General features: G+C 47.1%; 6 protein-coding genes across 6 annotated transcripts; 4 read left to right on the top strand and 2 right to left on the bottom strand.

The window, feature by feature from the left end:
* Positions 1-8,684: 8,684 nt before the first annotated feature.
* Positions 8,685-11,067, top strand: MYCFIDRAFT_55863 (uncharacterized protein). Its single transcript, XM_007922002.1, has 6 exons — positions 8,685-9,244; positions 9,295-9,475; positions 9,537-9,794; positions 9,849-9,988; positions 10,042-10,228; positions 10,296-11,067. The coding sequence occupies exons 1-6, from the start codon at positions 8,989-8,991 to the stop codon at positions 10,936-10,938; spliced, it is 1,665 nt and encodes a 554-aa protein (XP_007920193.1). The 5' UTR covers positions 8,685-8,988; the 3' UTR covers positions 10,939-11,067.
* Positions 11,068-13,896: 2,829 nt separating this feature from the next.
* On the top strand, positions 13,897-14,727 carry MYCFIDRAFT_128589 (uncharacterized protein; the record flags this gene model as incomplete). The annotated part of the gene is made up of 2 exons (XM_007923880.1): positions 13,897-13,928; positions 13,977-14,727. Coding segments are annotated over 2 exons (783 nt in total), but the record flags the coding sequence as incomplete, so codon positions are not given.
* A 937-nt stretch (positions 14,728-15,664) lies between these two features.
* Positions 15,665-16,093, top strand: MYCFIDRAFT_121920 (uncharacterized protein; the record flags this gene model as incomplete). Its single annotated transcript, XM_007923879.1, has 1 exon — positions 15,665-16,093. A coding segment is annotated over one exon (429 nt), but the record flags the coding sequence as incomplete, so codon positions are not given.
* A 1,689-nt stretch (positions 16,094-17,782) lies between these two features.
* MYCFIDRAFT_185754 (uncharacterized protein) lies at positions 17,783-19,590 on the bottom strand (the record flags this gene model as incomplete). Its single annotated transcript, XM_007923878.1, has 2 exons — positions 17,783-19,231; positions 19,582-19,590. 2 exons carry the CDS (start codon positions 19,588-19,590, stop codon positions 17,783-17,785), a joined length of 1,458 nt encoding a protein of 485 aa, XP_007922069.1.
* Positions 19,591-19,783: 193 nt separating this feature from the next.
* On the top strand, positions 19,784-20,536 carry MYCFIDRAFT_121871 (uncharacterized protein; the record flags this gene model as incomplete). Its single annotated transcript, XM_007923877.1, has 2 exons — positions 19,784-20,444; positions 20,502-20,536. Coding segments are annotated over 2 exons (696 nt in total), but the record flags the coding sequence as incomplete, so codon positions are not given.
* A 308-nt stretch (positions 20,537-20,844) lies between these two features.
* On the bottom strand, positions 20,845-21,351 carry MYCFIDRAFT_28677 (uncharacterized protein; the record flags this gene model as incomplete). Its single annotated transcript, XM_007921690.1, has 4 exons — positions 20,845-20,910; positions 20,959-21,048; positions 21,105-21,215; positions 21,286-21,351. The coding sequence occupies 4 exons, from the start codon at positions 21,349-21,351 to the stop codon at positions 20,845-20,847; spliced, it is 333 nt and encodes a 110-aa protein (XP_007919881.1).
* Between the last annotated feature and the right edge of the window lie 4,762 nt (positions 21,352-26,113).

The raw sequence follows: 26,113 nt of genomic DNA, 5'->3' as shown, positions 1-26,113 counted from the left end.
CCCTTTTAGGTTAGTACGTTAGCGGCCTCGGTCTAGCTACGAGTAAGGAGAAAATCGCAGCGATTACCTTACTTTAGTTCCCGGAAAACGTATAGAAGCTAGAGCATTATCTCGGTCTAACTAATTAGTTACGGCAACATATCCTATACTACGCGTAGATAGCGGCGCCTCTATAGGCGGAGAAAACACGCTTATTAAAAGGGGCGCTAGTTACTAGCAATAGTCGTCGCCGGTATATCGCCGTTACGACGCTAGGTAAGAACGATTAGCACCGCGACGAGCTAGTAAAAGCGTTTCGCTTATTGTAATCGATGTTCTACGAGCCCTCCTTCCTATACTATTTCGACCCTAACTATCGCTTATACGCTAATATAGATTCCTCTAAAGAGTTTAGCTATAGCGCGGTACTCTACTATATCGATAGGGACCTAGACCCTATTCTATCTAAGGGAAAGGCGCAGTTGTTTCCTTACTATAAGGTTTAGCCTATTCTGTTCTTAAGCCGAGGCCTAACTTAGGCGGAGATACGATATTAGCCGATAGAGCTCGAATACTTAGGAATCGTATAGATAGTAAAGAAGGTAGGCTATTTAATGTATGCTTTATCGAGGCCGACGACTATCTTTATAGACTACTATGCCGCGGTCGGTCTTACTAACTCGGTATCGATAACTATAACTACCGATATAGGTAAGTAGAACCTAAAGTTAGTAAGGGCATTAATGTTCCTTTCCTAATATCGAGTTAATATAGTTTACCGTCTAGGGCGGATATACCTAGTTCTAGACGCCCTTAGTCGACTTCTAGGGGATACGGAGTCGCCTAAGTTAACGCCGGACGAGAAGAACTTAGACCCGCTCTCTTACTATACCGACGTTACGCCCTCTTCGGCCGATCTAGAGGAAGTAGCCTACTTCTATACGATATTAGTAGAGCTAGATCCGGATTTCCGACGTCGGTTAAACCGAGCGTATAATAACGACGAATATTAGTCTAGGGTTTTGCGACTAGTTTAATAAGCGTAGGCGCGGAATGCTTTAGAGCGCCTCTATTCGGAGGGAGCTAATATGCCTTCGGTAACGAAAACGCTAGTTCGGTATAAGGGTAGCAAAAATCCGGACCTATTCGTAGGTAATAAGTTTAATAGTCCGCTAGGCATTCGATTCTTCGAGAGGGACGGCCTCTTATATTTCTATAACTAATCTTTAGGGCGCGAGCGACTCTATATCCCTCGGGCCTTAATAGGCGAGATCTTCGAGTAGGCTTACGATAACCGTTGCTACTAAGGCTTTTAGCGCGTCTTCGACCGCATTTAAGCTTCTTTCTTTATATATCGACTCGCTCGCTACCTTCGCCTCTATTTAGATTACTATTACTAGTGTCTCCTTTTACGTACCCCCCGATACGCTCCTTACGGCGAACTTTACCCGATCTAGAATATAGAGGGCCTATACTATACTATAACGATAGATCTCGTAACCGCCTTGCCGGTTACGACCGATAGTTTTAATATACTATATACGATTACTTGTAAGACGTCTAAGCGGGTAGTAGTCGTCCTAGGTAAAGAGGACTAGAAGGCCTACGACTAGGGCATCGCTCTAATCGATAGGCTTTGCTTAATAGATATAAGTTTGCTAGCAGTACTTATCGCTAATCGTAATCCTCGCTAGCTAAGCGACTTCTTTAAGAGCGTTTTCTCGCGCCTACGTACGAAGCTAGCTACGTCTACGGCCTACTACCCTTAAACCGATAGTTAATCCGAGCGAACTAACTAAACGGTCGAAACGGCGATTCGTTACTAGTTAGCGGATTATCCTAGCGAGGATTAGACGACGTTTATCCTATAGCTATAGGCTACGCTTAATAACTCCCGTAATGCGACTACTAGTTAGTCGCTAAACGAGGTTGCTATAGGCGTAAGGACGAATCTCGACTCGCTCGATATACTATACGACTATCCGTATAATAGGGCGGCAGCGCGTAGCTGTATTTAGAAGAAAGTCTAGAACGCGATTACTTAGGCGAACGTAAAAATAAAAGAACGGTATAATAGCAAGTATAAGCCCCTATTCCTTAAGCTAGGTAACTGTATTATACTTCGCCTATACCGTAGTTACGAAGTGCTAGGTTAGTCGTACAAGTTTAGCTACCGTTTTAAAGGGCCTTTTACGATTCTTAAGAAGGTCGGACGACTAGCCTACTATCTCGAGTTGCCGCTATTAATGCGTATCTATCCGGTAATATCGGTTTCGTAGTTAGAAAAAGCCCCTAAAGACCTAGATCCTTTTAAGAGAACTGTTAATTACGAGCCCCCGCCTATCGTAGCTAAGGACAGTCTAGGTTCTAGCGACGAGGGCGATTCTTACGAAATCGAGCGCTTTCTCGGGCGATAGACCGTCGTCCGAAGAGGCTAGCCCGTTCTCTAATACCTAGTAAAGTAGAAAGGATATAGGAGCGCCTATAATATATAGTATAATGTCGACGACTTAATAGGCGCGGACGATCTACGCAAAATCTATAATAACGTATACCCTCTAGAGGAGGCACCGCTATCCTATACCCTCCGTAGGGTAGTAAAGCGGACGAGAGCTCGCTAGCCTTTTTTAGAGGTTGCTAGCTCCGCCGATAAAGGCGAGGCTAGGCAATCCCTCGCGGTTCGTCGTAAATCGATACAACTCCGCGGCGCGACTCCTCCTTCGGAGTCGTAATCCGCTTAGGCGTACCCTTATATCGTTATCGTAACTACGTTACTTAGGCAACCGTTATACGTAGGCGCGGGCTATTCCTTATTTAGTATCGATCTTTCCGGTATCCTACGATAAGAGAGCTTTCTATTAATTACCGACGACGAATAGAAACAGACCTCGAGCGCGAGAACCGCGTCTACCGTAGGGATCGTAAAGTAGCAGCTTTTTAGCAAAAATTTCTATAGCGCCGATCGCGATATAAGCGCCTAAACGTTATATTATTCGAGTCGGATTTATAACGCGCGTCTCGCCTATACTATAAGGCCGATACGTTCGACCTCCTTTAAGGAGCGATAGCGGAGGAATATCGTAGAAGCGAGGATCGAGACCCTTAGGACACTACGATAGGGAATAGTAAGATTAACGCTCCTCGCGGGGAACCGCTACTATTAGACGGTCTAGGATTAGCCGGACAGTCCTTATTTATTACCGGCTTAACGCCTACGCCTAAGCTAGAGAGTAAGGCAAGTAATAAGGATATAGTATTAGATACTATAGTCGAGAATTATATAGCCGCGCCTAAGCTAGAGGACCTAATAAATAAAGCGGATATAGTATTAGATACTACGGTCGAGAGTCGTATAGCCGCGCCGGAGCTAGAGAATATAACAAATAAGGAAGATATAGTATAGGACGAAACGGTCGAGAATTATATAGCTACGCCGGAGCTAGAGGATATAACGAGTAGAGAGGATATAGCTTTAGACACTACGATCGAGATTCCTACGATCGCGGTTAGGCCTAAGGATATAGCGAGTAGAGAGGAGGCAGCTATAGACTCTTCGATCGAGGTTCCTACGCTCGCGAATAAGCTTAAGAATATAACGAACAGAAAGGATATAGCGCCCGGCGCTACGGTCGAGACGCGTACGGCTACGCTTAAGATAGAGAATATAGAGAACTCGATAAAGGATTCGGTAGGTAAAGGAGATATAATAGCGGATTAGATCGGCGAGTATCGTAGAGAGATAGATAACGCCGCGCTCGACCTATAACAACCGCGGCTAGAGGAAAACGGTACTAATCTAACGCAGACGCTAGAAGGCTTTATAATTCTCGCTATAGTAGAAGGTAATATTCGATAGATCTTTCGTAGGGCGCTATAGCTTATTTCTACTAACGGCAGCTTAAGTACTAGCGAGATTTAGACGGTCTTAAGCTATACCGCCGAGGATAGGTATATACGGCCTTTCCTAATATTTACCGAGGACGGATCCGATATAGAGCTATACTACGTATTAACGGACGCTGGCCGATAACTGTTACAACGACGCGTACCGTTATTCCTAGGTCGTAGTCGTATTAACGGGACGCTAATAGCAAGCTTAGTACTATTACCCCTAGCGGATAAGGCAGACGAGTCCGATTAGGAATCGCTCGATATAATAGCTCGGCCGCAATCGTAGGGAACGCCGGGCAGTAAGTTTAGTACGGCGTAGCGTTAGACTATCGCTAACCTATCGATAGTGCTTCCGAATCTAGACTATCTGCTCTCCGATATTAGACGGTTTTTATTTCTAAAATATTGCGTACCGGCGGTTATCGTAGCGGTTAATCTAGACTACGTTTTTGATAGGAAGTCGTTTATATAGGCGGTTATAGCGCTTACTACGAAGAAGAAATAGTTAACAGAATTAGCGAAAGTATTACTAGGCGAGGGCCGATAGACAGGTCGAGCACTCTATAAGGCTATAGCCGACTATTTTATTAACAACGGCGACCCTCCGCTATACTATTTAGGTAAATAGGAGTTTGTTTAGAAAGGCAAAGCGTTAGAGGTTAGGATTCCGGAGGCCGAGAAGCTATAGGACGCCGTGCCTAGCTTCTTTGCCCTCTACCGTAACGCCGCGGCCTACGCGTCTAGTAGCCCGGTTAACGGTACGGAAAGCGGCCCGACTAATCCCGTTAGCGCGCAGCCTCTTTATACGCCTTCGGCTTTAGAATCGGCACTACTATTAATAATACCCGCAAACCGACTAGCTTCGCTAAAATTACTATCTTTACTAGCGTATACCCTTCCTAATTTACCGCTATTATAGGTACTAGCCTCCCTAACGTAGGCGCCGAGTAACGGCTCGCCGCAAGCGCCCGTACTAGCTCCCTCTAAGCTACTTACTACTCCGATCGAGTCGGTATATAAAGAATACCTAGACCCTTCCTCTAAAGAACTCTAGTTCGAGCGACGGCGGCTCCGAGGGTAGCGTACGCGACAGACTTTAATTAATAAGCGTCTTCTTCGTACTAACGAGATACCCGAATAAGCGGCAATCCGGTAGTATATAGAATACGAGGACTATAATAAGAAAGTCGATATACTAATCGCTACTAATCCTATAGAGCGTAATAAGGCTAAAGATATACGCTTTATCTAGGCCGCGAAACTCGTATATAACGTATACGCCGAGAACGTAGACGGTCGACTGCCTAACCTCTTTCGCCTACGCCTACGTAAGCGACTCGTCGAATACTATCTAGTAAGGCTTTAGCATTACCTATACTATCTATACCTTACTACGGGCGATCGGCGCTTCTAGATTCTACGCGAATTGCATTAGTATATAAGTAAGCTAGTTACCGATTTTAAAAACCTACTCTTTACGTAACTGTGCTCCTTCCGAATCGTAAACAACGATTACGCCCGTAAATACTCTATCTTTAGGACCGACCTCTACTCGGACGGTTACGATACGTAGTAGGAGATTTACGCGATACGCTTTAGCGAGTACGTAGCGCTTATAACTATAGGCGAATTAAAGGAGCTTCCTAACCTAGCTAACCTCGATACGAATTTTCTACTAACTATTACTTTCTACTACGCGAAGTTATAGTACCGACTCCTAGCAAACATCTCCCGCTTATACGAGAACTTCCTTAGCTTAAGCACTTATACCGGCGACCTACGATTCTAGCTAGTACTGTCTCTAATCTGTAATAGAGCCGTCGGTCTTATAGTACGCGCTATCTTATACTTCCTATAAACGGTCGACCTCGTATAAGAGTAGTTCTACCGCTTCGTCCTAAAAGAATATCGCAATAGCATTATAGTAGGCAGTTACCTAGTCCTATATAAGCGTAGCGAGAACGGTAAGGACGTATCCTACCGTAACTACGGTAAGGAATACTAGAAGACGGGCAAGCGACCTATTAGCGAATACGTCGGAGCGACGAAGCATTATAAGATCGACCTAACTACCTACGGCGAAGTCTAATTCTTATAGATAGTAGCTACCGGACGACTCTCGATAGTGCGCCTACCTCTACTAGACTCCTAGCTTAAGGACTATACAGTTTAGCTACTACTAATCGGTATAGAACTTAGTGCCTAGTCGGCTATATAGCTCTATAAATAGTACGAGTCGTCTCTTAATTCTAGTAGTCTGCCCTACCTATACCGTCGTAACCTAGGTCGCCTAGCTATTACCTAGGACGTCGTCGCTTATACCTAGCGGTATATTACAGTCCGTAACGCCTATACGCTTCGCGGTAAGGGCTATATATCCGCCCTCTATACTAATAAGGCGCTTACGGATACGAAGGCTACTAATGCGTCGCGTACGGAATAGTACACTTAGCTTATAGGTAGCGGTCGCTACTAGAACGGTACCTATACTGCTAATAAGGGCAAAGGCATACCTCTACTACTCTTTAACCGTTAATGCCTAGTAGACTTTAGCCTAGTCTGCTAGCTAACTTAGATCGATCCGGTATACGCCTTATCTACCTTTATCGCCTATATCTAGACGCTTAAGGACAGCGCTATCCCTAATAGATTAGAGCCCGCGCTAACGCTATAGTTCTATAATTTGCCGAAGACGGTCTCTACCGATCTAGTCTTCGATCCTTTAGGCGTCTAGAAGCGTATTATATAGGGCAATACTATTTTCAAGTACGATAAGATAGTAACGAATAAGAATTACTAGTAGTATAATATCGACTATACTTAGGATCCTATAGGCGCATTCCTAGTACTGTTACCCGACTACTCGCTAGACGAGACCGACCTTACTAACGCGTACCTCTTTAGTAAAATCTTCCCTCCTAAGCTCGCGACTCGGGCTAAGCCGCAACCTCCGGCCGTTACCCCGCTAATTAAGGCGATCTAGCTAAACTCCTTGCGCGTATTACTATCGACTAAGTTAAACACTCGCTAGAAGCTAACCGCTAGCCCGTTCTTAGCGCCTCGCCTATCGTCGAAGATACCGCTACTATCTAACCTATTCTCTACGCCTACGAAGGCTCTAGCTATAGCTTAGCTACTACCGCCTAATAATACGGTTATATAGCTATAGTATAAGCTCCTAGCGCTTCCGATACGCTTGCTACCTTTGCCCGCCCTATAGGAAAACACTATAGGCGCCTACGGACAATACTAATATAATACGATAGCAATTAGTATACATACGCTTAACTTACAAGCTCTCTACTATATACGCTAGTCCGAGTTAGTAGCAACCGAGGTATACTAGCTTTAATAGATGCTAGCTAAGGTATAGATCTGCGAAGCAACTAAGCGCTAGATAGCCTAGTAGTATCGTCTTTCTACTACGGTCTTAAAGGAGTCGCTTACGCTATCGCTAACCTATCTTTACTACGATTTCTTACGCGTCGCGCCGCAATAGGCAATCCCTATACTATACCTAATTAACGAGGACGCTTTTAAGCTACTTAGCGGCGTATAAGGTAATACTACTAAGGATAAGATCGCTAAGCTTAACGTATAGATAGCCGACTACTTTAAGCTATACGGTGCTATACGCGACGCCGATACGCTACTATTACTAGGTACTAACTTCCCTAACATCCCTATCGATTAGTTAGACCGCGCTACTACTATAGCGGACGTAGTTAATACCTCGCTATCTAATAATAAGACTATAAAGACTGTTACGCCTTAGCCGTAGCTAAAGGCGGTTTAGACTATACTAACTAGCTTACGCGACGCCCTTTGTAACCGTCGTAATAAGTAAGTATAAAACCGACGTAGTTATTACTAGAGAGATACGATTCTGCACCTAGTATTACCGTTCTAGTATACTGTTTAGGTTTAGCCTTTATACGACGCTATTACGCTCTTTTTGTCTTAAACCTTCCTATAGTACGGCCTACTAAGGACCTTTGTTTTAGGACACTATAGATAGTGCCGACCTTTTTTGTAGGGAGGGAGGCTATTACGATATAATACTATTGCATATACGATAGTAGGCAGCAGTTACTATCGACCGCTACGGTCGCTATTGCTACTAATAGTAGGACTATTATATAGATAGCTTGCCTCGCGGCACCTTAGAGAATGTATTAACTTTTATACCGTATAACCGTTACGATACCTTCGTACTATAACCGTATACCTAGTAGTAATAGTCTTAATATCTTACGGTATATTAGGAGGCATATATAGAGCTATAGGCTTAAGTATAGTAGTATAGGGGAACTCGGTTAGCTACGATATCGAAGTCGCCTTATTAGCTCGTCGCGTATATATATAGGAATATATAAAGAAATAGAGATAGGGGCTAGGGGTAGATATATACTAGTATTATATTATAGAAAGAAAGGAAGAGAGTATACGCGCAAAGATACGCGTATAGATATCGCGTAACGCTTAGCGTAATAGAAGATCCTAGCGTAATAAAACTTTCGCGTACAGGACGCACCCGCTTTAGCGTCTACGGATCCCTACATCGATAGTTAACTCCGCGTTTAGCGTAGTTAAGCGCACTTGTCTCACACCTTACCGTACTGCACAGTGCCCCCTCTCATACCTAGAGAACGGTCGATCTGCTATCGATATGCAAAAGTCCCATGTAGCACTATGCGTCTGCCTTATCATGGACGCCCGGCAAGGCCGGCCCTCGCCGCAACACCGGCCGGATCGTCTCCGCGAATGCTACAGTACAACGATAAGCCCAGACGTCTCCGTATCTTCACGCTGAAGGAATGGACGCATCAATCGACGCCCTTACCGCCCTTGCAAGGGCCCACACTCTCCTCGTATCCGGCAAATGCTCAGCAGACATTGCAGCAGTCGCACAAACAGGATCAGATCTCGCTTCATGTTCATACCATATGTTGTTGTTGAGGGCGGAGGAGACGGCAAATAATGCACCACTGCTAAACGAGCCACGCCCCGGCTCACCCGTACGCAGGAACTTCTCAGGGCCAAGCGGCTCCGGAGTGACACGACGGAGTTTCGCTTCTCTCATCCTGGCCCTCCTGAAGAATCGATCTGGTCGCTGGCATGGCACATGACACAGCTGCTGCTGAAGCACCAACAAATCTCAAGGCAGGCGATGAATCGATCACTGCAAGTGCTGTTCTGGCAGACAGCCTGAGTGAATCCCCGGAAAAGCAGAGAGAGAGCCCCGAGCATTCTGAAGATGATGAGTGGAAACATCTTCCACGCAAAGCAGACGGCTTGACGATCCCAATCGTCCTTGTTCTTGTCGTCGGCGGGCTGGAGCGAGCTGCTTTCTATGCTGTTACAGCACCATGGCGTATTATTTAGAGATCCGAGAAATCCCGGGACGGCGCTGACCAGCGACAGAGAACTACATGCAGAATCATGCCGATGGGGACCACGTGCCGGGCGCGCTTGGACTGGGACAGTCAAGAGCCACAGCAATCAGTAACACCTACATGGTCTTCTCTTCCTTGACTCCCATACCTCTTGCCATTATAGCAGATCTGTGGCTTGGGAGGTACAAGACCTTGGTGATCAGCCTCAGGTATGTGAGAAGAGTATGACTTTTACATTGGCAAGGTCGCTCATCGATTTTCGTGTCTCAGCCTCGGCGCATCAGGATGTATCGTACAGCTGATCACATCCATTCCTGCTTTGCTCCGATCAGGTGCAGGCCCAGCCGGGCTTGGAATAGCGATGGTGCTTATAGGCATTGGAACCGGCGGTATCAAGTCAGTATTCTCTCCGTTCCTGGGCGATCAATGCTCTCATCACGAATCTCGAGTGGTGGAAAAGCCAGATGGGGCGCGTGAGGTGATTGACTATCGTTTGACGCTGCAATTCATGTACAATGTCTTCTATGGGTATGTTCATGTTCTAAACGACATTACGGTGTGTTGGAGACTGATGACAAACAGAATTACAAACTTCGCATGCCTTTCCATCATCCCTAGCACGTTCCTTGAACGAACCACAGGGTTCTGGGCAGCTTACTTGCTCGCGACTGCGTGCACTTGTACTGGTCTGATACTTCTTCTAGCGACTTCACGTCACCTTGGTGTGTGTATCTCTCTGCCTTGGTAGTCAATTAACTGTTCTGACTGTTGGCAGTTAAGGTTTTGCCTGGCGAGAATATACTCGTGCCAATGTCAAAAGTCCTCTCATGCGCCATGAGAAATGGCTTCGACTTGCGCCGAGCCAAAAGCAGTTATCAGTCAGAACATCATGGTCATGTTCCGTCCTACTCTGATGAATTTGTTGATGAAGTCCGCCAGACACTCCTCACGTGCCGGGTCTTGTAAGCTGTCTGATTCGGCCAAGGCCACAGGGACATGTCATCACGTACATCTACTGACTCATTCTAGATTGTCATTTGCGGTTTTCTACCTCTGCGCAAACCAGATGATCAACAATCTGGTATCGCAAGCGGGGCAAATGGAGCTGTCTGGCGTTCCGAACGACATGATCCCCAGCTTCGCTTCAATTGCATGCATACTGTTCGCTCCAATCCTGCAAGCATTCTGGAGCTCCCTTGCACGTCGAAAGATAACGCTCAGCGCACTTTTCCAGATCGAGCTGTCCTTTGTTCTCTGCGCCATTGCGATTGGATTCGCATCTTTGACTCAACACTTAATCTATCAGTCGCCGCCATGCTATGACCGACCAAGGAAATGCGGCATCACAACAGGTCCAAACAAGATTAGCGTGTGGGTTCAACTGCCGATCTACATCATTGCAGCTCTAGCAGAGACTATTGGATTCGTCATTGCAGGCGAGTATGCATACTCGCATTCGCCGCAGAATGCGAAGAGCATGATACAAGCGTTCTCGCAAGTGGCCGCAGCTTTGGGGAGCATTCTTGGACTCGCCACGAGCCCAGCCGCACGGGATCCATGGCTGGTCATATACTACGCTGCATTGGCGGGTGTTATGCTGATCGCTGCTATCGGATTTTGGTGGCTCTTTGGCAAAGGCTGGAGACGAGACGGCAACGATGAGGCTGAATGAGTCTGCCGAGGACAGCACAGCAGACGGCGAATGTCGGTCTAGTATAACGGACAGGCAGCATGCAACCTTCCAACCGGGGGAAATGGTGATCGACACGAGATCCTACAGTACAGCGTCTTCACGCATCGGAAGGCCATGCATTTCTTCACATCCTGGGCTAGAAAGGGTTTGGGCCAATTAAAAACTCGGCTTCCCTGTTAAGCGTAAAAGTCATGACCCTCCGATGCGTTCAGACGCTGTACAGATGCATTGGCTTTTTGCCTGTTCAACGGAGCCCATTTAAAGTCCCGTAAGAGCGTCAGTGCGTGGATTCCACCAAGAATAGCCTCAGCCTGCCGCAGCGGACTCGGTGAGATCTAGAAGTCCGCTCCGTGGTGTGCGTGACCATAGAAAACGTGATCTCGTCGTCGGCGCGCGTCGCTGTTGCTGGGTCGTACGTTGAACGTGGACATGGCAAAGAAGGTGTATTGTGCGGTTGCTAAATGCTATGCGGACTGCGCGTCGCTCTGCCGCCGAGTCGTCTGTTAATATGAATTTGGGTACCCAAATTCCGTCTGTCCACGCGCTTATCTTGCATAAGAAGGTCGATACAATATCGCCATCATCAGTAGGAGTTAGCATATGCGCAACGGTACGCGAAATGCCGTATTTGTCCTTTACCATAATGGTGTAAAGGTACCAACCAAGATGATTAGTCTTATGCGTCGCGTCCATAAATGCGATCGTGGTATGGGATTTCAGCAGTTCTATGCCAGTTTTGGTCGCCCAAACAACACCACAGGTTGTTTCACCGTCAGTCTGGCGTACTGCTGATATATTGTCGCAAAAGAGCCCTTCTACACTAGTGTGTTAGTGATTGTTATAATGGAAAACCAAAAATCAAAACAAAGGAAGCGCGTCGAATCTGAAGTTTGGGGTTCGGCCTGCCAAGATGCGCTAAAAAGCCGGACCGAGGTGTTGCCGTGGCTTCTAAAATTCTTAATTGGCTCGAAGCTGAGGCTCTGCGGCGCTTCCGCTTTAAGCGAAGAACTTCAAAATTTCGAGATTCTTTGAACTTCCAGCTTTCCGGGCTTTTATTCGTAGGCAATCGAGTCTGATATCTTCCTCGGTGCAGAGGCTGAGTCAGACGAGCTCCGCATCGATCAATTGGTTAATCGGAGTCCGGATCGGCGGGAAGCGTCGGCCCGCTGCGCTTTCTTCAACTTCAGATAGCAACAAGAAATAATACACTCACCTTCTCGACACCACTCAAATAAGTCTTCCTTCTGCTGTTGCCATACTAGCGACGCGCCGCCAAGTTTGCCGTTCCTGTATGCCTTCCGGAAGGCGCGACCTGAGTTACAGACATCGTATTTCTGCATCCATCGACCTCCGGCGGCATTGAACAGCTCATGCGCGACTGGGTCGTGCTCCGCCTTCAGCGCCTTCCATACAGCACTCGGTGTGTAGCCTTGACACACCTGCCGACCGGCGGCAGTTAAGAGAGCGCCGCATCGACGGAACACGTCGAAGTTGTCCAGTTGGCAGTGATCGCTATGGTCGTCGCGATTTATGCGCTGTATCCGATATGCGACAATCTCCTGACCACCGCCACCACCGAGTCCTTCACCATCCTCGTCTAGCGCGATGTCACTCGGACCATAAACAGCGATAACCTTCATCGTTACAGTGCAACACCAAGCGCGCTCTATCTTCTTAGCATCCCTCTTCACGCCGCGGCCCTTCGTCTTATCACTCTTCCAGTGCGGTTGTTTGCGGAAGCGGCATACATAACGCGTCGTTTCTAGGCCGCTCTTCTCGATATGGTCACGGTCCTTCACCCATATATTGTCAATGTATGGCTGAAGCGCGTACCACTGTTTTGCTGACACTTCAATATAGTCATCGAAGCCTGGAAGGATTAGTCGTTCTCGCCACTCGCGGAGGTTGTCGACGTGCGGCAACCACGTGTGTTTATCGCTTAGCTCGACGAGAACTCGAGACTTTCGAGGGCGACGATAATCGGAGGACTCGGACGCGTCTGACGCGTTATCTTCACCAGAATGGACTGATTCGTCCTCCGCCGGCCGTTCTGTCGAGAAGTTAGCGATTCTAAGCCGCCACCGCCGGGCGCAATTTGCACCTATACCGTAGTGTTCCAACGCGAAGTCGCCCCAAGCCTCCGAGGCAAGCACACCACCACTTCCACCATCGCCGACGAGGTCACCAATTGATACAGCATTAGAAGAGATTGAAGGCATGATTTAATTAACAAGGCGCTGTTGGAAGAGATGGAATCTGCTCGTTACAGAGGGCGGAGCGGAGCGACAGCGAGGTCAGTAGGGGTGGTAGGGGTGTAGAAAACAAGAACCCAAACAAACAGGCGCGCCTCGACGCGCCGGAGCGGAAGCGCATACAATCTACACCGACCGCCGCTCTGCAAGGTCTGGAAAGGCTATTCTTGGTGGGTCAGGCGCTCGGATGCTCTTACGGGACTTTAGACGCCTGCGTTCAACGCTGCAGGCTGCTTACTGGCCTCCCTGGACCTGGAATGGCCCGAGGTCCTACCGCTTCCATCCACCACTCACAGCTGCCGATATTCTTCAGTTCGGGACTAGCATGATGTAGGGGCAGCTACATCAAAGGTGACGGCCGCGACTATTCTGTACTTAGTGTGCCATCACAAGGCATTATAGTGAGCGACTGACTTCAAGTGCCGACACTATCATACCGTTAGCCGGGAACCGGGACAAGATGGACGCTGCATTGAGCAATGGTACTGCAACTAAGTGGCGTCCACAAATGCTCGATACAGACGTCTTAGTCATACTGGGCTGCGGTATGAGGAGTGATCAGGCTCGTTGTCAAACTCGTTGACCCGTTTTAGGCGCCCTTGGGACTGCCATCCTCCTCGGCCTTCTCTCAGGCTCGCCGACTTCACCCGCATCAGAGGAACTCGACGGAAACGACAGCAAGGTCAAAATTCCATCGCGGTTCATAGCTTGTGTCCGGTAAGAATCTTGACGCGTGAGAACTGTACACAACGCTGATACACTTAGGCGAAATGCATCGGCCGACGTAGTGAAGCGCAGACTCGGCAATGCAGGGTTGAGCTCATTAAATGCCGTAGACATCAGAGTCTGCGATAATCTCAATGCTGTACGAGAAGCCAACATTGTTCTCATTGCGACGCAGCCGCATCACCTGCGCAACCTACTTGATGAGCCTGGCATGCGGGAAGCTCTCGATGGAAAACTCATCATCAGCGTCCTGGCTGGTGTCACTGTGCACGATATCGAGGTGGCACTCGAACACAGTGGCACAGATCAACATCATATCGTGCGAGTCATGCCCAATATCAACTGCTTTGCTAAGCAATCAACCACAGTAATCGAGCGAGGTTCAGCATCGCAGCACAGTATGGACGTCGCCAGCTCAATTTTCAAAAGAGTTGGTGATGTGTTCTTCACGGAGGCTCTCACTATGGACGCCTGCACAGCCCTTTGCGGATCAACACCGGCTTTCTTCACGGTTGTCCTGGAAGGTCTTATCGAGGGTGCAATTGCTACTGGAATCAAGTCAGATGATGCGTTGAAGATGGCAGCTCATGCTATGATGGGTACTGCATCGCTCATCTTGCAAGGTCGCCAACCAGCAGCTGTGCGGCACGAAGTGATGTCCCCGGGTGGCTCGACCATCCAAGGTGTTTTGGTGTTGGAGGAGAACCGGGCTCGTTGGGCATTCACGCAAGCTTTGCAAGTGGCCAAAGCAGCTGCTTCAAAGCTTGGCCAGAAGAAGGGGGCAAAGTGACGAGCGAGCGATAGGACTGACTTATAGCTCTTGCTCAGAAAGGTCCGACACCATTTAAATTCCAAAGGTTGCTATGAGACCATCGTGATTGTGCTGGAGGACAAACGCTTGGATAGACCACGATCTATGAAGAACCGTGGAGTAGGACAGAGCAGCAAACGACCAGGCCACCCCCAGGCGAGATCGCCGCTCTTCAGGACTTCTTACATACTACATTCCAGATGCACTACATACTCTTCAAGACGTGCCTTATACACTATTGCAGAGAGACGACTTCCTAAACATAGTGAATAGATATTGACTGCGAGAGCCAGATATATCAGCTCCTTCCCCTCCACATCGGAGTACGACTGTGCAATTGATCGCTTAGCTGGACAGCATGGCTTTCCACGCCCAAGGTCTCTATCTTGCCAAAGATTTGCAGCCCACGGGACAAACGTCGAGGAGCACAATGGAAAAAGACCCGTCGTTGACCTCATTCGAAGATAAAAGCAAGCAGCCGAAGAACCTGACTGGCGGCGAGGCCTTGCGAATGCGGGAGAACATTAGCCATTCGATCATTGATGGCGATCAGATAACAAGATGTCATAGACCAGGTTGCTTGCGGTACGTGCGACTCTCGCAGGTCGACGAACATCTCGCGTTCCACGCTGCGTCGGCACAAGCCCATTCTGAGCCTCAAGCTACAAATGGAACTCAGACCGTCACATCAGAAAACGCCGCAAACCATTCGAGAGAGGCCAACGCATCAGCACAGAATGCATCAGCGCTTGGAGAAGAACCTAAACTCGTACATACACAGCCACCCAAGCCTTCTAGCAGCCGGGAACCTTCTAACGAGCCCTCAAATTCTCCAGAGACCACTCCAGAACTTCTCCCGCCACCCAAAACCTGCCTGACCTGCCTAGAGTCTATCCCCCCAGGAAAATCTTATACTCTAACTTGCGGCCATACCTGGTGTCAAACCTGCGTCCGCTTCAAATTCCGCTCTTCAACAAAAGACCTCTCCTCCTGGCCCCCCACATGCTGTAACCCCCAAAACCGTTTCTCGATCCACGTAGCCCGCAAGATCCTCGGTAGCAAACTCGTCAACGAACTCGACGAGCGTAGTGAGGAGCTGAAAGATAAGAAACGAGTGTATTGTTGCGTTCCTGATTGTAGCGCTTACATCGGAGCGAAGAATAAGAGTCAAGATTTGGCGACGTGTGGGAAGTGTGGTGGGCGGATGTGTTTACTTTGCAAGTCGCCGAGACATGAAGGGAAGGGGTGTAGGGAGGATGAAGAGACGAAAGCGTTTCTGGAGCTTGCGGAAAAAGAGAAGTATAAGCAATGTGCGGGTTGTGGGAGTATGACTGAGTTGATGGGTATGTTTCCTCCCTCCCTTTCCTTTTCTTTCTATATCGTGAAACTCTGAATGACACGACTTCCAGATGGTTGTAACCACATCACGTATGTTACCTTTACATACAGATATGAATTGCATTCACTGACGACCGGTTGATCTAGGTGTGATATATGCGGCTACAAGTTCTGCTATATCTGCGGCACAGAAAATTGGCGCTGTAATTGTCCTGTAATCAGCGATCGGAACTTGGATCAGAGAATTTTGGAGGCGAGGGCAAGAGGTGAAGATGTGTGGGGATACCAACAGCAGCGTGGACAGACGAATTCTGGTAATCACGGTGGTGCGGAGGCTGATGTATATGGTCCTGGAGGATTACTGAGGGGTTTTATGGGGCGGTGATGAATGGCTCGCTCTGGATGATGCAGCCTCTCCATTATGATGGTGAGGCAGTGTGGTAATCGACGTTCAGTAGGCCTGGCGTTATACTTCTAACCCCTTACTTTGATGTAGCACCAACCGTATACAGTTCCCACTCCTTTCCTTCCTGTTTTCAAATCAACTTAAACCTGTGAATCAAATTTGCTTCCGATTTGCGGTCAAAGTTGATGCCAGCAAGATTGTGACGTCGGGAGGCTCCTGCAGCGGTACGCTGGCTCATTTGATGGGGAGTCGAGGCTGCTTGAGGCTTCCGTAGGTGAAAATCCGACAGAATATCGACATGCTTCCAGGCAAAACCATCTCATCCGCCTTCGGCTATACTTGACATTGCTGGAATGAAGTATCTCGATGACCCTGTCGGGCCTCTGGACTTCTTGGTCCGAGCCTGCCACACTTTGACCAGAGCTTTTTGGAAGAGGTCTGGTCAGAGAACCCTACCTGATTGAGGTGCCAGCACCCTATGGTCCCGCCGGTAGCGACTTCAGTAAACCGAGGACAGGGTGGATGTTCAATACTGTAGCCAGAGGAACACAGTTCACCTCGATCGTGCCGAACGAGGACACCTCGCTCTCGATCCTGCAAAGCTGTTCTCCGGAATCACTTCGTATCCACCAACGTGCTTCTGACATGGGACCAAGGATACGCTGGCCGCCCTCGACCTGTCCGAAAGAGCATATGAAGAGATGATCCGTGCTGGACACGAGGCTAGACTAGTGTTGGTGGATGATGTGGACTATGGCTTTGATGAGCACGCAAACCCTGGAGAGCCGGAGTTTGAGAAGGTGAAAGCGGCTTCGGGCCTTCTGAAGAAGCACGTCGAGTAATGGAAATAAAGTAGGGCGAAGACTAATAGAAGGAATCAGCAGATGTTGAAAGGACACAGCTTGCGCATTTCGCTAGTATACAATTCAAACCAAGGTCGGCTGGACGAACCGAAGGCGGCTCTAGATTACATGTCTTTGCTCAAATCGCAACTTTTCGATGCTCAAATCGCTGCTGTGGTGGAGTGCTCGGGCGATCGTTGCCCACTCATTCATGCGGCGTATCGATATCGCCGAGTCCTGGTGGTACCGTGCTTAGTGCCATAGAAACGGACGCCGTAGCGGTCAGCGCAGCTCGCGTGTAAATCGTCCAACCTATTCTCGTCAAGGCAAGAAGGCGTCTGTCTCGGTCGAGTGCTACCTATCTTTCGGCTCCCAGACACGACTGTTTCCCACATATCTCAGAGACTGCTCAATCCTGGATCTGCTCCTTCTTCTGATCACATCACGCTCATGAGATGAATTCGCTTGCTCTTTCCTTCAGTTGACCCGCACTTCTGCTTGCGTCCCAGAAGAGTGAAGTGGCTTCCTGTACGTCCGCAGCACTGATGACATTTCCATCGCTACCACGAGCGCGAGCGAGAATGCTTGCCGGCGCCAACAATTGCAACGCGTATCGCAGGGAGACAGTCTCGCCCCGTCTGGTGAGCTCGTCCAGTGCCTCGGGCGAGAGGGATGCCGATACCTTCAGTGCTTGTGGATTGTCGGCAAGCTGAGGAGCAGTTGGTGATGCAAACTCGAGCTTGGCGCGCGTTTGGATGATTCTTCGGATTTCCTGTCCTGTATATGGCTGAGTTGGCACAATAAGAAGGCGTGCCAAGAGATCTGATGGGATTCCGTGAGCGGAGATCAGGCCCGGATCTCCAGAGACAGCAGATGCAGTACCGCGCACCGTTGTCTGTCCTCGGTTTGACGCGAGAATGACGATGGGCGAGATGGTAGATTCGAGAGCGCGATTCAGATAAGTAAAGCATTCGATGTCTAGCATGTGCACTTCATCGATGAAAAGCACGCCAGGCACGAGCTCAGCAATGCCCTGGTCGATGTATTTGTTGACGACCTTGTTGATCTCGCCTCGCAGCTTCTCGGTGATTTCTGTCTTCCGCGGTTTCATGAGCTGACCCATCATGCTCATGACATCTTGACCGCCTTGTGGTCGTGCATTTGCGACATCCAGATCGTGGAGAGTCACGTCTTGCACAATATCCTTCTTCTTGTGCACGTCTCCCTTTGGTACAGGCACATACTCCTCGGCCTCCAAGTCAAATTCAGTAGAGAACGCATCTGATCTGCCCACTCTCTTGACGGCACCAGTGTTGGCTTCAATGTAGATGACATCGCCTAGTCGCACGCGCTCCTTTTGTATCGCTTCGTAGATGCTCGGGTCTAGGCGCAGCTTCTTGGTTCCTTTCGAGCTTCGTAGGGTGATGAGGAGATGTGAAATGGTGCGACCGTATGCGCCAAGTGGGTTCTCGGTCTCTTCTGGCGTAAGCTCAGCGACCTCGCCCTCGTAGACCTCCTTCCGCTCCTGCACTCTGAGTCCAATTGCGCGTCGGAAGTTCTCCATCAGGGCCTCAGTCTTCTTCACTTCAGCGCTGTACACCTCGCTTCCAGTCATGGGGCAGAAAGGCACTTTCGTTCCCAATTCTTGGCTGACCGCAAGTGCTAATGCGGTCTTCCCCGTACCTGGACCTCCTGCCAGTAGCACCGCCTTTCCTGCCATTTTCTTTGCGCGGATCAGATCTACCACGACACCACATGCTTCTCGCGCCGCTGCTTGGCCCACGAATCCCTGACCAGTTGTGTCCGCAGTACCATCTGATCTTAGGCCGAGACCTTTGATGTGGGAGTGTGCTGCTGTTCTGTTCTCGCGCGAGTTGCTCTGCCGTACTTCGCTGATCTGGACTGGCTTGTTTCCTGATTGTGCCGGTGTTGGCGGTGCTGGAGCATTCGCGACGGCTGCACCGTTGGTAGCCATGGTGCAGGCTCAACGGATACCGAGCGTTGTATAGTGCTGATTGGGCGATATGTGATTGCTCCGCTCAAGTGAATGATATTTGGTGGGAGAAGAGTGAAGACGATGAAAGTGCTGGAAGATATTCTGGCCTCTGTCGCGTTGCTGCAGCTCGAAGAACGAGACGCGACGAGCCGTCGGGATGAGCCGCACAAGATAAAATAGCCAATCACATGCAAGATAATCAGCAAGTCAGGGTTCTATGGTTCTATGTTGTTTGAGCCTCACCTTCCCACTTCCGTCATCGTGCACCGAGGGGGATCCATTCTTAATCCTACTGATTTCCAATTGCTAATCCTCCATTCACCACCACCACCACTACCGGCTGCTTCTTGGACACCTGCTAGACTCTCCTCTAGCACCATATCTCCCACCATGGCCACATTGCGGACCGCCACTCCATCAATATCAACCATCTTCCGCTTCTCCGCCCAGCCCCCAGCAACACGACGATGCGCGCACTGCCTCAAAGCACAACGATGTCCATTCTCCTCCTTCCGACCCAGAGCAGCGTCGTCTAAGAGGCCTCTTATGACCGAGTCAGCACATCGTCCGCAAACATTAGAACCTGAAATGCCGCCACCCAGGAATAGTGGCACGCCGGAAACGAGCATAACCAAGAGCCACTCGCAGACTTGGCCACCTACGTCTCCCTGGCAGAGAAAAGATGCGAAGCCTGATGCAGCATTAGTGGAAGCGGAGGCACAGAAAAGCAAGGCTACGGCGGCATCGACATCACAATTCTCGACTGCAAAGCCATCGACGACTCCGGAAACTGCCGCCAAGCCCAGAAAAAGCAAGCTGAGGCCGAGAAAGGCGCCCATCACATTAAGTCCGAAAGCGGTGGAACAACTGAAGGAACTCTTTGAACAGCCCGAAAGCAAGCTCATTCGGATAGGCGTTAAGAACCGAGGCTGCAGTGGACTAGCGTATCATTTGGAGTATGTGGATAAACCTGGAGCATTCGATGAGATGGTGGAGCAGGACGGCGTCAAGGTTTTGATTGACAGCAAGGCATTATTCAGCATCATCGGAAGCGAGATGGACTGGTTGGAGGATAAGTTGAGTGCCAGGTTTATTTTCAAGAATCCCAACATCAGTGAGTATAGCCGAGGGAGAAATTGTCGCTCGGAACGCGTGCTAATACCCTTCACAGCGGAACAATGTGGGTGTGGCGAATCATTTAGCATTTCATGAGAAGCTTCAAGCGGCATCGAAACGACTTTGTACAGTGGCATAGCGTTACATATTGCAGGCGCTCAAGCGCAAGGCGACCCGGTACATTGTACATACGGCGACAATATCATCGTGTCCGCCATTCTGTCCACGGCGACTCTGCCATCAACTACCATCTATCATCTTCCATGCCGATTACTCAGCACTTCCGTGTTCGTCATTACCTACGCTCTGCCCGAACTCATTTCCCATCGTTCATCATCATCATTCATTTCACTCCCCCACTTCCCTCCAATCTCATCTCATCTACCCCCAACCTCACCTCAGAACTTCCCCGGCTCAAAATCCACAACCCTAACATTCACAACAATCCCCTCCAAACTCTTAACCTATATAAATCAATCAGCCCTACTCCCCATCTCTCCCCACTCACTCACAAATTCCAAATGCACCGGATCCCTCTCCAAATAAAACTCCCTATCCTCCTCATTTTGAAATTCACTCACAAACCCATGCGAGAATCCTCCCTAGCTGCAGCATTAGCAAAGCCAGATCCTTCTTCAAATAGGTACAAATCAACCACTTGTAATCCTTCCGGACTCGTGTCCTTTCCACCTCCGTAGGATTTTACGTAGGGGAGATTTGAGGTTGGGTGGAGGCAGGTTTGGGAGAGGGAGAGCATGCGGGTGCAGATCTGGGGGAGGGGAGGGTTAGTGAGTGATGTTTTTTTTTATATAAGGGAGGTTGGGTGGAGAATAGAATACGTCTTTGATTTGGATGTCGGTTGCTGTGGGGGAGAATTCGAAGAGGACGATGTGGAGGATTGGCATTTTGAAAGACTGAGTGGGTGATGTGATGATCTTCTATCAGATGGGAGAGGGATTGAGAGGTTGTGGATTGATGTTGATGTATGTCACTGGGACCGAATGTGAAGGTGAGGCAGTCTCCGCAACATTCAATCGTGTGGTTGAATGAGTAAATATAGGCCGGTTGACTGAGTAGATAGCGCTTAAATGAGATTGAATAGCGAGCGACTAGCGTATAATTGAATAAATAGATAGGCTATTGCATGTAATAACGCATAGTTAAGGTTAATTAACTAAATAATTAGGCTAGCGCAAATAAGTAAATACTAGCTATTTAACCTCGCCGTTACTATTACGTCTACTGCTACTGCTGCTACTATCGTCGTCCGCTATTAACTAGGTTACCTATCTATTAGCAAGGCCTCGAATAAGCCAATTCTTTAGACACTAGTCGGCCTTAATTAACTATATAGTAAGATAGTATCTATAGTCCGTAACTATTAATTTGCTATAGCTAAAGACTCGCTCGCATTCTAAGCTTATTGCTAGAATAGCAAACAGCGTAAACGCTAGCTATACGAGTGTTAGATATAGCCCTTCGCTACGGTCTCGCTACTAGTCTAGCGGCCGAGTATTATAGAAGTTATTGTCTAGCGAGGTGCCGATATACTTATAAGTTGTTAAGTCGTTACTTAGATAGCGCTCTAGCTCGTTTTCTATCGCCTATCGCCTCTTACTATTGCCTTTAGAAGTAAAGTCGGCGAAGGCGTCTTCGAAGAAGTCGAGGTCGTTATCTTACCGGCGGCAATCGCGCTCGTTATTACGGAGCTCTTAAGGTAATACAAACTAGTAAGAAGGCTTATCTTCTAGCTATAGAAGTAAGGTAACAAAGTCCGTATACAAGTCTACGACTGCTTGCTTTGCCTTAGCAATCTCCTTAGCGGCCGTCTTCTTATTACTATTCTCGTTAGTCGCATCTTTGCTATACTTAAAGCCTACCTGTCTCTTTTTAAAGAAGTCGTGTTTCTTTATAGAGTAAAGGATAACGGCGCTACGTAGAAGGCGGCTAGAATTAAGGTCGTTATAGAGCTGTTCTATACGCAAGAAGCCTACGTTAACCTTAGCTCTATAACTACTAAAATTTAGTATAAGGCGCTAAGAATAGCAAGAACAAGTACTTATATATCGCTAAAGTCGTTACGGTCGATACTATAGGCTTCTTCTTGCCGCCGAGTAAGCGATTAATACAGCGTATCTAATATAGGGTAAATCTCCTATAGAGCGCTAAATAAGCCGTATATTGCGTTGCCTTTAATCCGCTTCGTAGCTTCGAGGAAGGGGATTAATAGTCGCTCGTACTGCTATAATTCTTTCTAGTTAGAGTTAGTTAGATAGTCTTAAGCGAGGTTGTAGCTACTATTAGGTTTCTAGAGACGGCAGAAGCGTTAAATAACCGGCTTTAACTTTAAAGCGCGTTATATTATCTAGAGGGTTGAATTCTATCGTATATCGCTATCTTTAATAAGGCGAAGAAGGACGTTGTTAGCTTCTAACTCTAGGTTAGCTAAGTTCTTCTAATACCGTACAAATAGCGCCGAGCGCTTTAGTAACCGAGTAATATATTTAACGGTATTATAAAGCCGTCTAATATTGCCTACCTTCTCGCGCTAGAGCCGGAAACTATCGTCGTCGCTCGTACGTTAGAGTTGTTTCTTCTATTAACCTATTCCTTTACTAAATAGCATTACGCGGACAATAAGATTAATACTATAACCTATATATCTATAGCGAGCGTCTGCTTCGTAGAGTAGTATACCGAGAGCGATAAGCTTAGCAATAGTTATATCGTTATTAGTTGCGTTGTCCGTTTGAAACGCGGCAATTCTATCCTTAATCTCGTATTCTTAAAGGACTTCGTAAAGGACTAGAGCAATAACAACGCTATAGTAGCTTAGAAGCGGTCGAAGGGCGATAAGAGCGACTTAAAGTTGCCTATTCTCGTCAATCTAGTATACTATAATAGCTAGCAACGATAGATTATTAGGTATTGTCTAGATATTAAAGGAGATACTAATCTTCGAGACAGCCTTCTAAATAGTAGCCTTTACGTCCGGTTTACGCTCCTTATAAGTACGGAAGAGCTAGTTACGTATAGTACGCGGACAAGGCAAGAGATCTTTAACTAATAGACTACTAGTTAATATTATCTTATATAGCTCTTTAGAAGCGGCGTCTTCGAAGGAGATATCGCGTCTTGCTATCTAGTTTATAAAGTCTTAAATCTACTAAGCGGCGTACTCTAGCGGAAGCTAGTCGTAGCTATTATTCTTCGGATAGTTGTCTTGTTTATCTATAATCTTCTTCGCTCTACGTTTACTTAGAGGTTCGTAGCCGTAGTAGACAATATAGTACCTTACCGGAGTACCTATAGAAGCTACGCTCTATACCTATTTATCGGCGTTGTTAAGATAGCATTGTTAACAGAGCTAGAAACGACCCTTATACTTCTGCTTCTTTAGATACTACTTTGCAAGCTCTATGCCGTGTTTAAATACCTATAATATACGTTTACCGATATAGTGTTTAGTACGTATACGTAGTCGAAACTAGCCTAGTAGGCGGTCGTAAACTATATTAAAGTTAACGCGTTAAGAAGCTATAATAAAGCTGCCTTCGTCTCGTTCTATAGCAGAAGAAGTTATAGTCGTAGACTCGGTCTCGTTGTCTCCGCCGCTTTCGCTATCGCTCGATAGATCGATAGGGTTTTCTACTATCTCGGTACTTCGTATCTGTCGCTATAGTTGTTATATAGGGCGAAGCTATAAGGTCTAGGTTGCTAGAGGTATTTATTAGCTAAAGGCAAGAGTACCTTATAAAAGACGTGTTTTCTTTCGTAACGGCCCTATATCGCCGTCCGCCGGGGAAACCGTAGCAGGTCGTTTTCCTAATAACTTCGGAGGCATATTGAAAAATTTTCTAGATGCGTAGATAGTATATAAAAAATAATAGTGTACGTTAAATGGTAGTGTTTTAGTTAGGAGTTACGAATTCGGAGGTTTAAGCGGAGATTTTAGATATACAGCTACATTAGATTTACTTTAAACCGCGCTTAATCTACGTATATCTATATACGGAAAGCTTAATATACACTCTTTCTACACGTGTCGGAAAATCGGCTGTATTTTTAAACTTAAACTTCTATACTAACTTCTATAGCTTCTGCTACCTTATAATCGACAACCTAACCTAGTATTATACTATTTATAGCGCTAGCATCGATAGTTATACGGCCAAATCAATCTATGTATCTTAGGCGTAGCTTTAAGTATTTCTAGCCTTTCCTCCGGACTTCTACTATTATCTGAACCGTATAGAAACATCCGGAATTGGAGGTCTAACGGCTTCTTGCTTATACGAATATATAGTTTATAATACCTCTTCTTTAGATACTACATTCTCTTATTTAAGGACTAGCGCTTATATAACCCCTTCCTCTTAGCCTACGCGGCTATATCTTTGCTACTAGAAGTAGCCTAGTATTGTAGCACTTCTAATAAGCTATTAGCCTGCTTTATCGGCTTTGCTAGACTAGCCTCGAGAACGATAGGGTTCTATTACACTACTATTATTCTATATACTTAGATTAATAAATATACTTTATAATACTAACCTCTCGAGATCCGGAAGCTATACTATGCTATTAGAGGTATAGTTGTCGAGAAAGAATGCCTCGTAGTATAGGTATAAAGCTAGACCTATAAAGCCGGAAATTAGCTTCTCGGAAGAGGCCTTATCTACTACTATATATAGCGATCTATATATCTCGGAGCTATAGAATACCGCTAGATATTGTATTACACTGTCTACTTAACCTATAGATCACTGTAGCTCTTAACCCTTAGTGTATACTATAGGGTTATCGAGGACAATAACGAGGCGGACTAACTTTACCTAATAGGCTCTAAATTCTTTATATAATTAACTAATTGAATAACGAGATTATTACGCGGTTGCATAAGCTAGAAGGAGCATAATTAATTGAATGAAGACGTTGTTACTCATTCATATGCTTATGTAATTATTCATATAATTGAATGTTGCGGAGACTAAGGTGAGGTAATGTTAAGCTTTAGGTAGGGGGGCACTTTAGTTCATCTTTCTTCTACGAACGCACGACATCAACACGACATTACATTGTATAAGTTATTGCCAGAATTCAGAGAGCTTAGACATTTCAAGAACAGAGACTTCATTCAATTACGGAATGTAATAACCGAGAGCGTATTTCAACATCGAAGAGCGTAACGCGCCTCGAGAAGAAAAAAAAACATGACTGAGAGTCTAAGGGATAGCAATTGAGATACGAAGCACAACTAGTAGCGTAGATACAGCGAGATAATCGGACTACTACCGGACACGAGGCAAGCACAGCATTCTAATTTCACCTCGAGAGCTTCGGTCCTATGCTTATAGCAGTAGGCGAACGTGTAAGCGCTCTCTCTATTGTGAATCGTGCTAGGGATGCAACTAATCATCGGATTAACAACTATATAACTATACAAAGAAGGATTAGGAGCCTACTATAGAGACTGCAGTTAATATACCTATTGTGTATCCTTCCTCTTAGTATAGGTTAGCTAATAGTATCAGCTGACTAGCATATTACCTAACTAAACTACAACACTCCCCCTTAGGCAGAGATAATATGCTATTTAGATTAGACACTCTAAATCTAGGCTTAGAGCTTCACTTCATTTTCTGACTGCCTTTAGATATTAGACTATAT

This window comes from Pseudocercospora fijiensis (assembly GCF_000340215.1).
Source record: "Pseudocercospora fijiensis CIRAD86 unplaced genomic scaffold MYCFIscaffold_1, whole genome shotgun sequence".
NCBI lineage: Eukaryota > Fungi > Ascomycota > Dothideomycetes > Mycosphaerellales > Mycosphaerellaceae > Pseudocercospora > Pseudocercospora fijiensis.
Note: the sequence above shows the minus strand (reverse complement) of the source record. Positions and strands in the feature narration are given on the sequence as shown.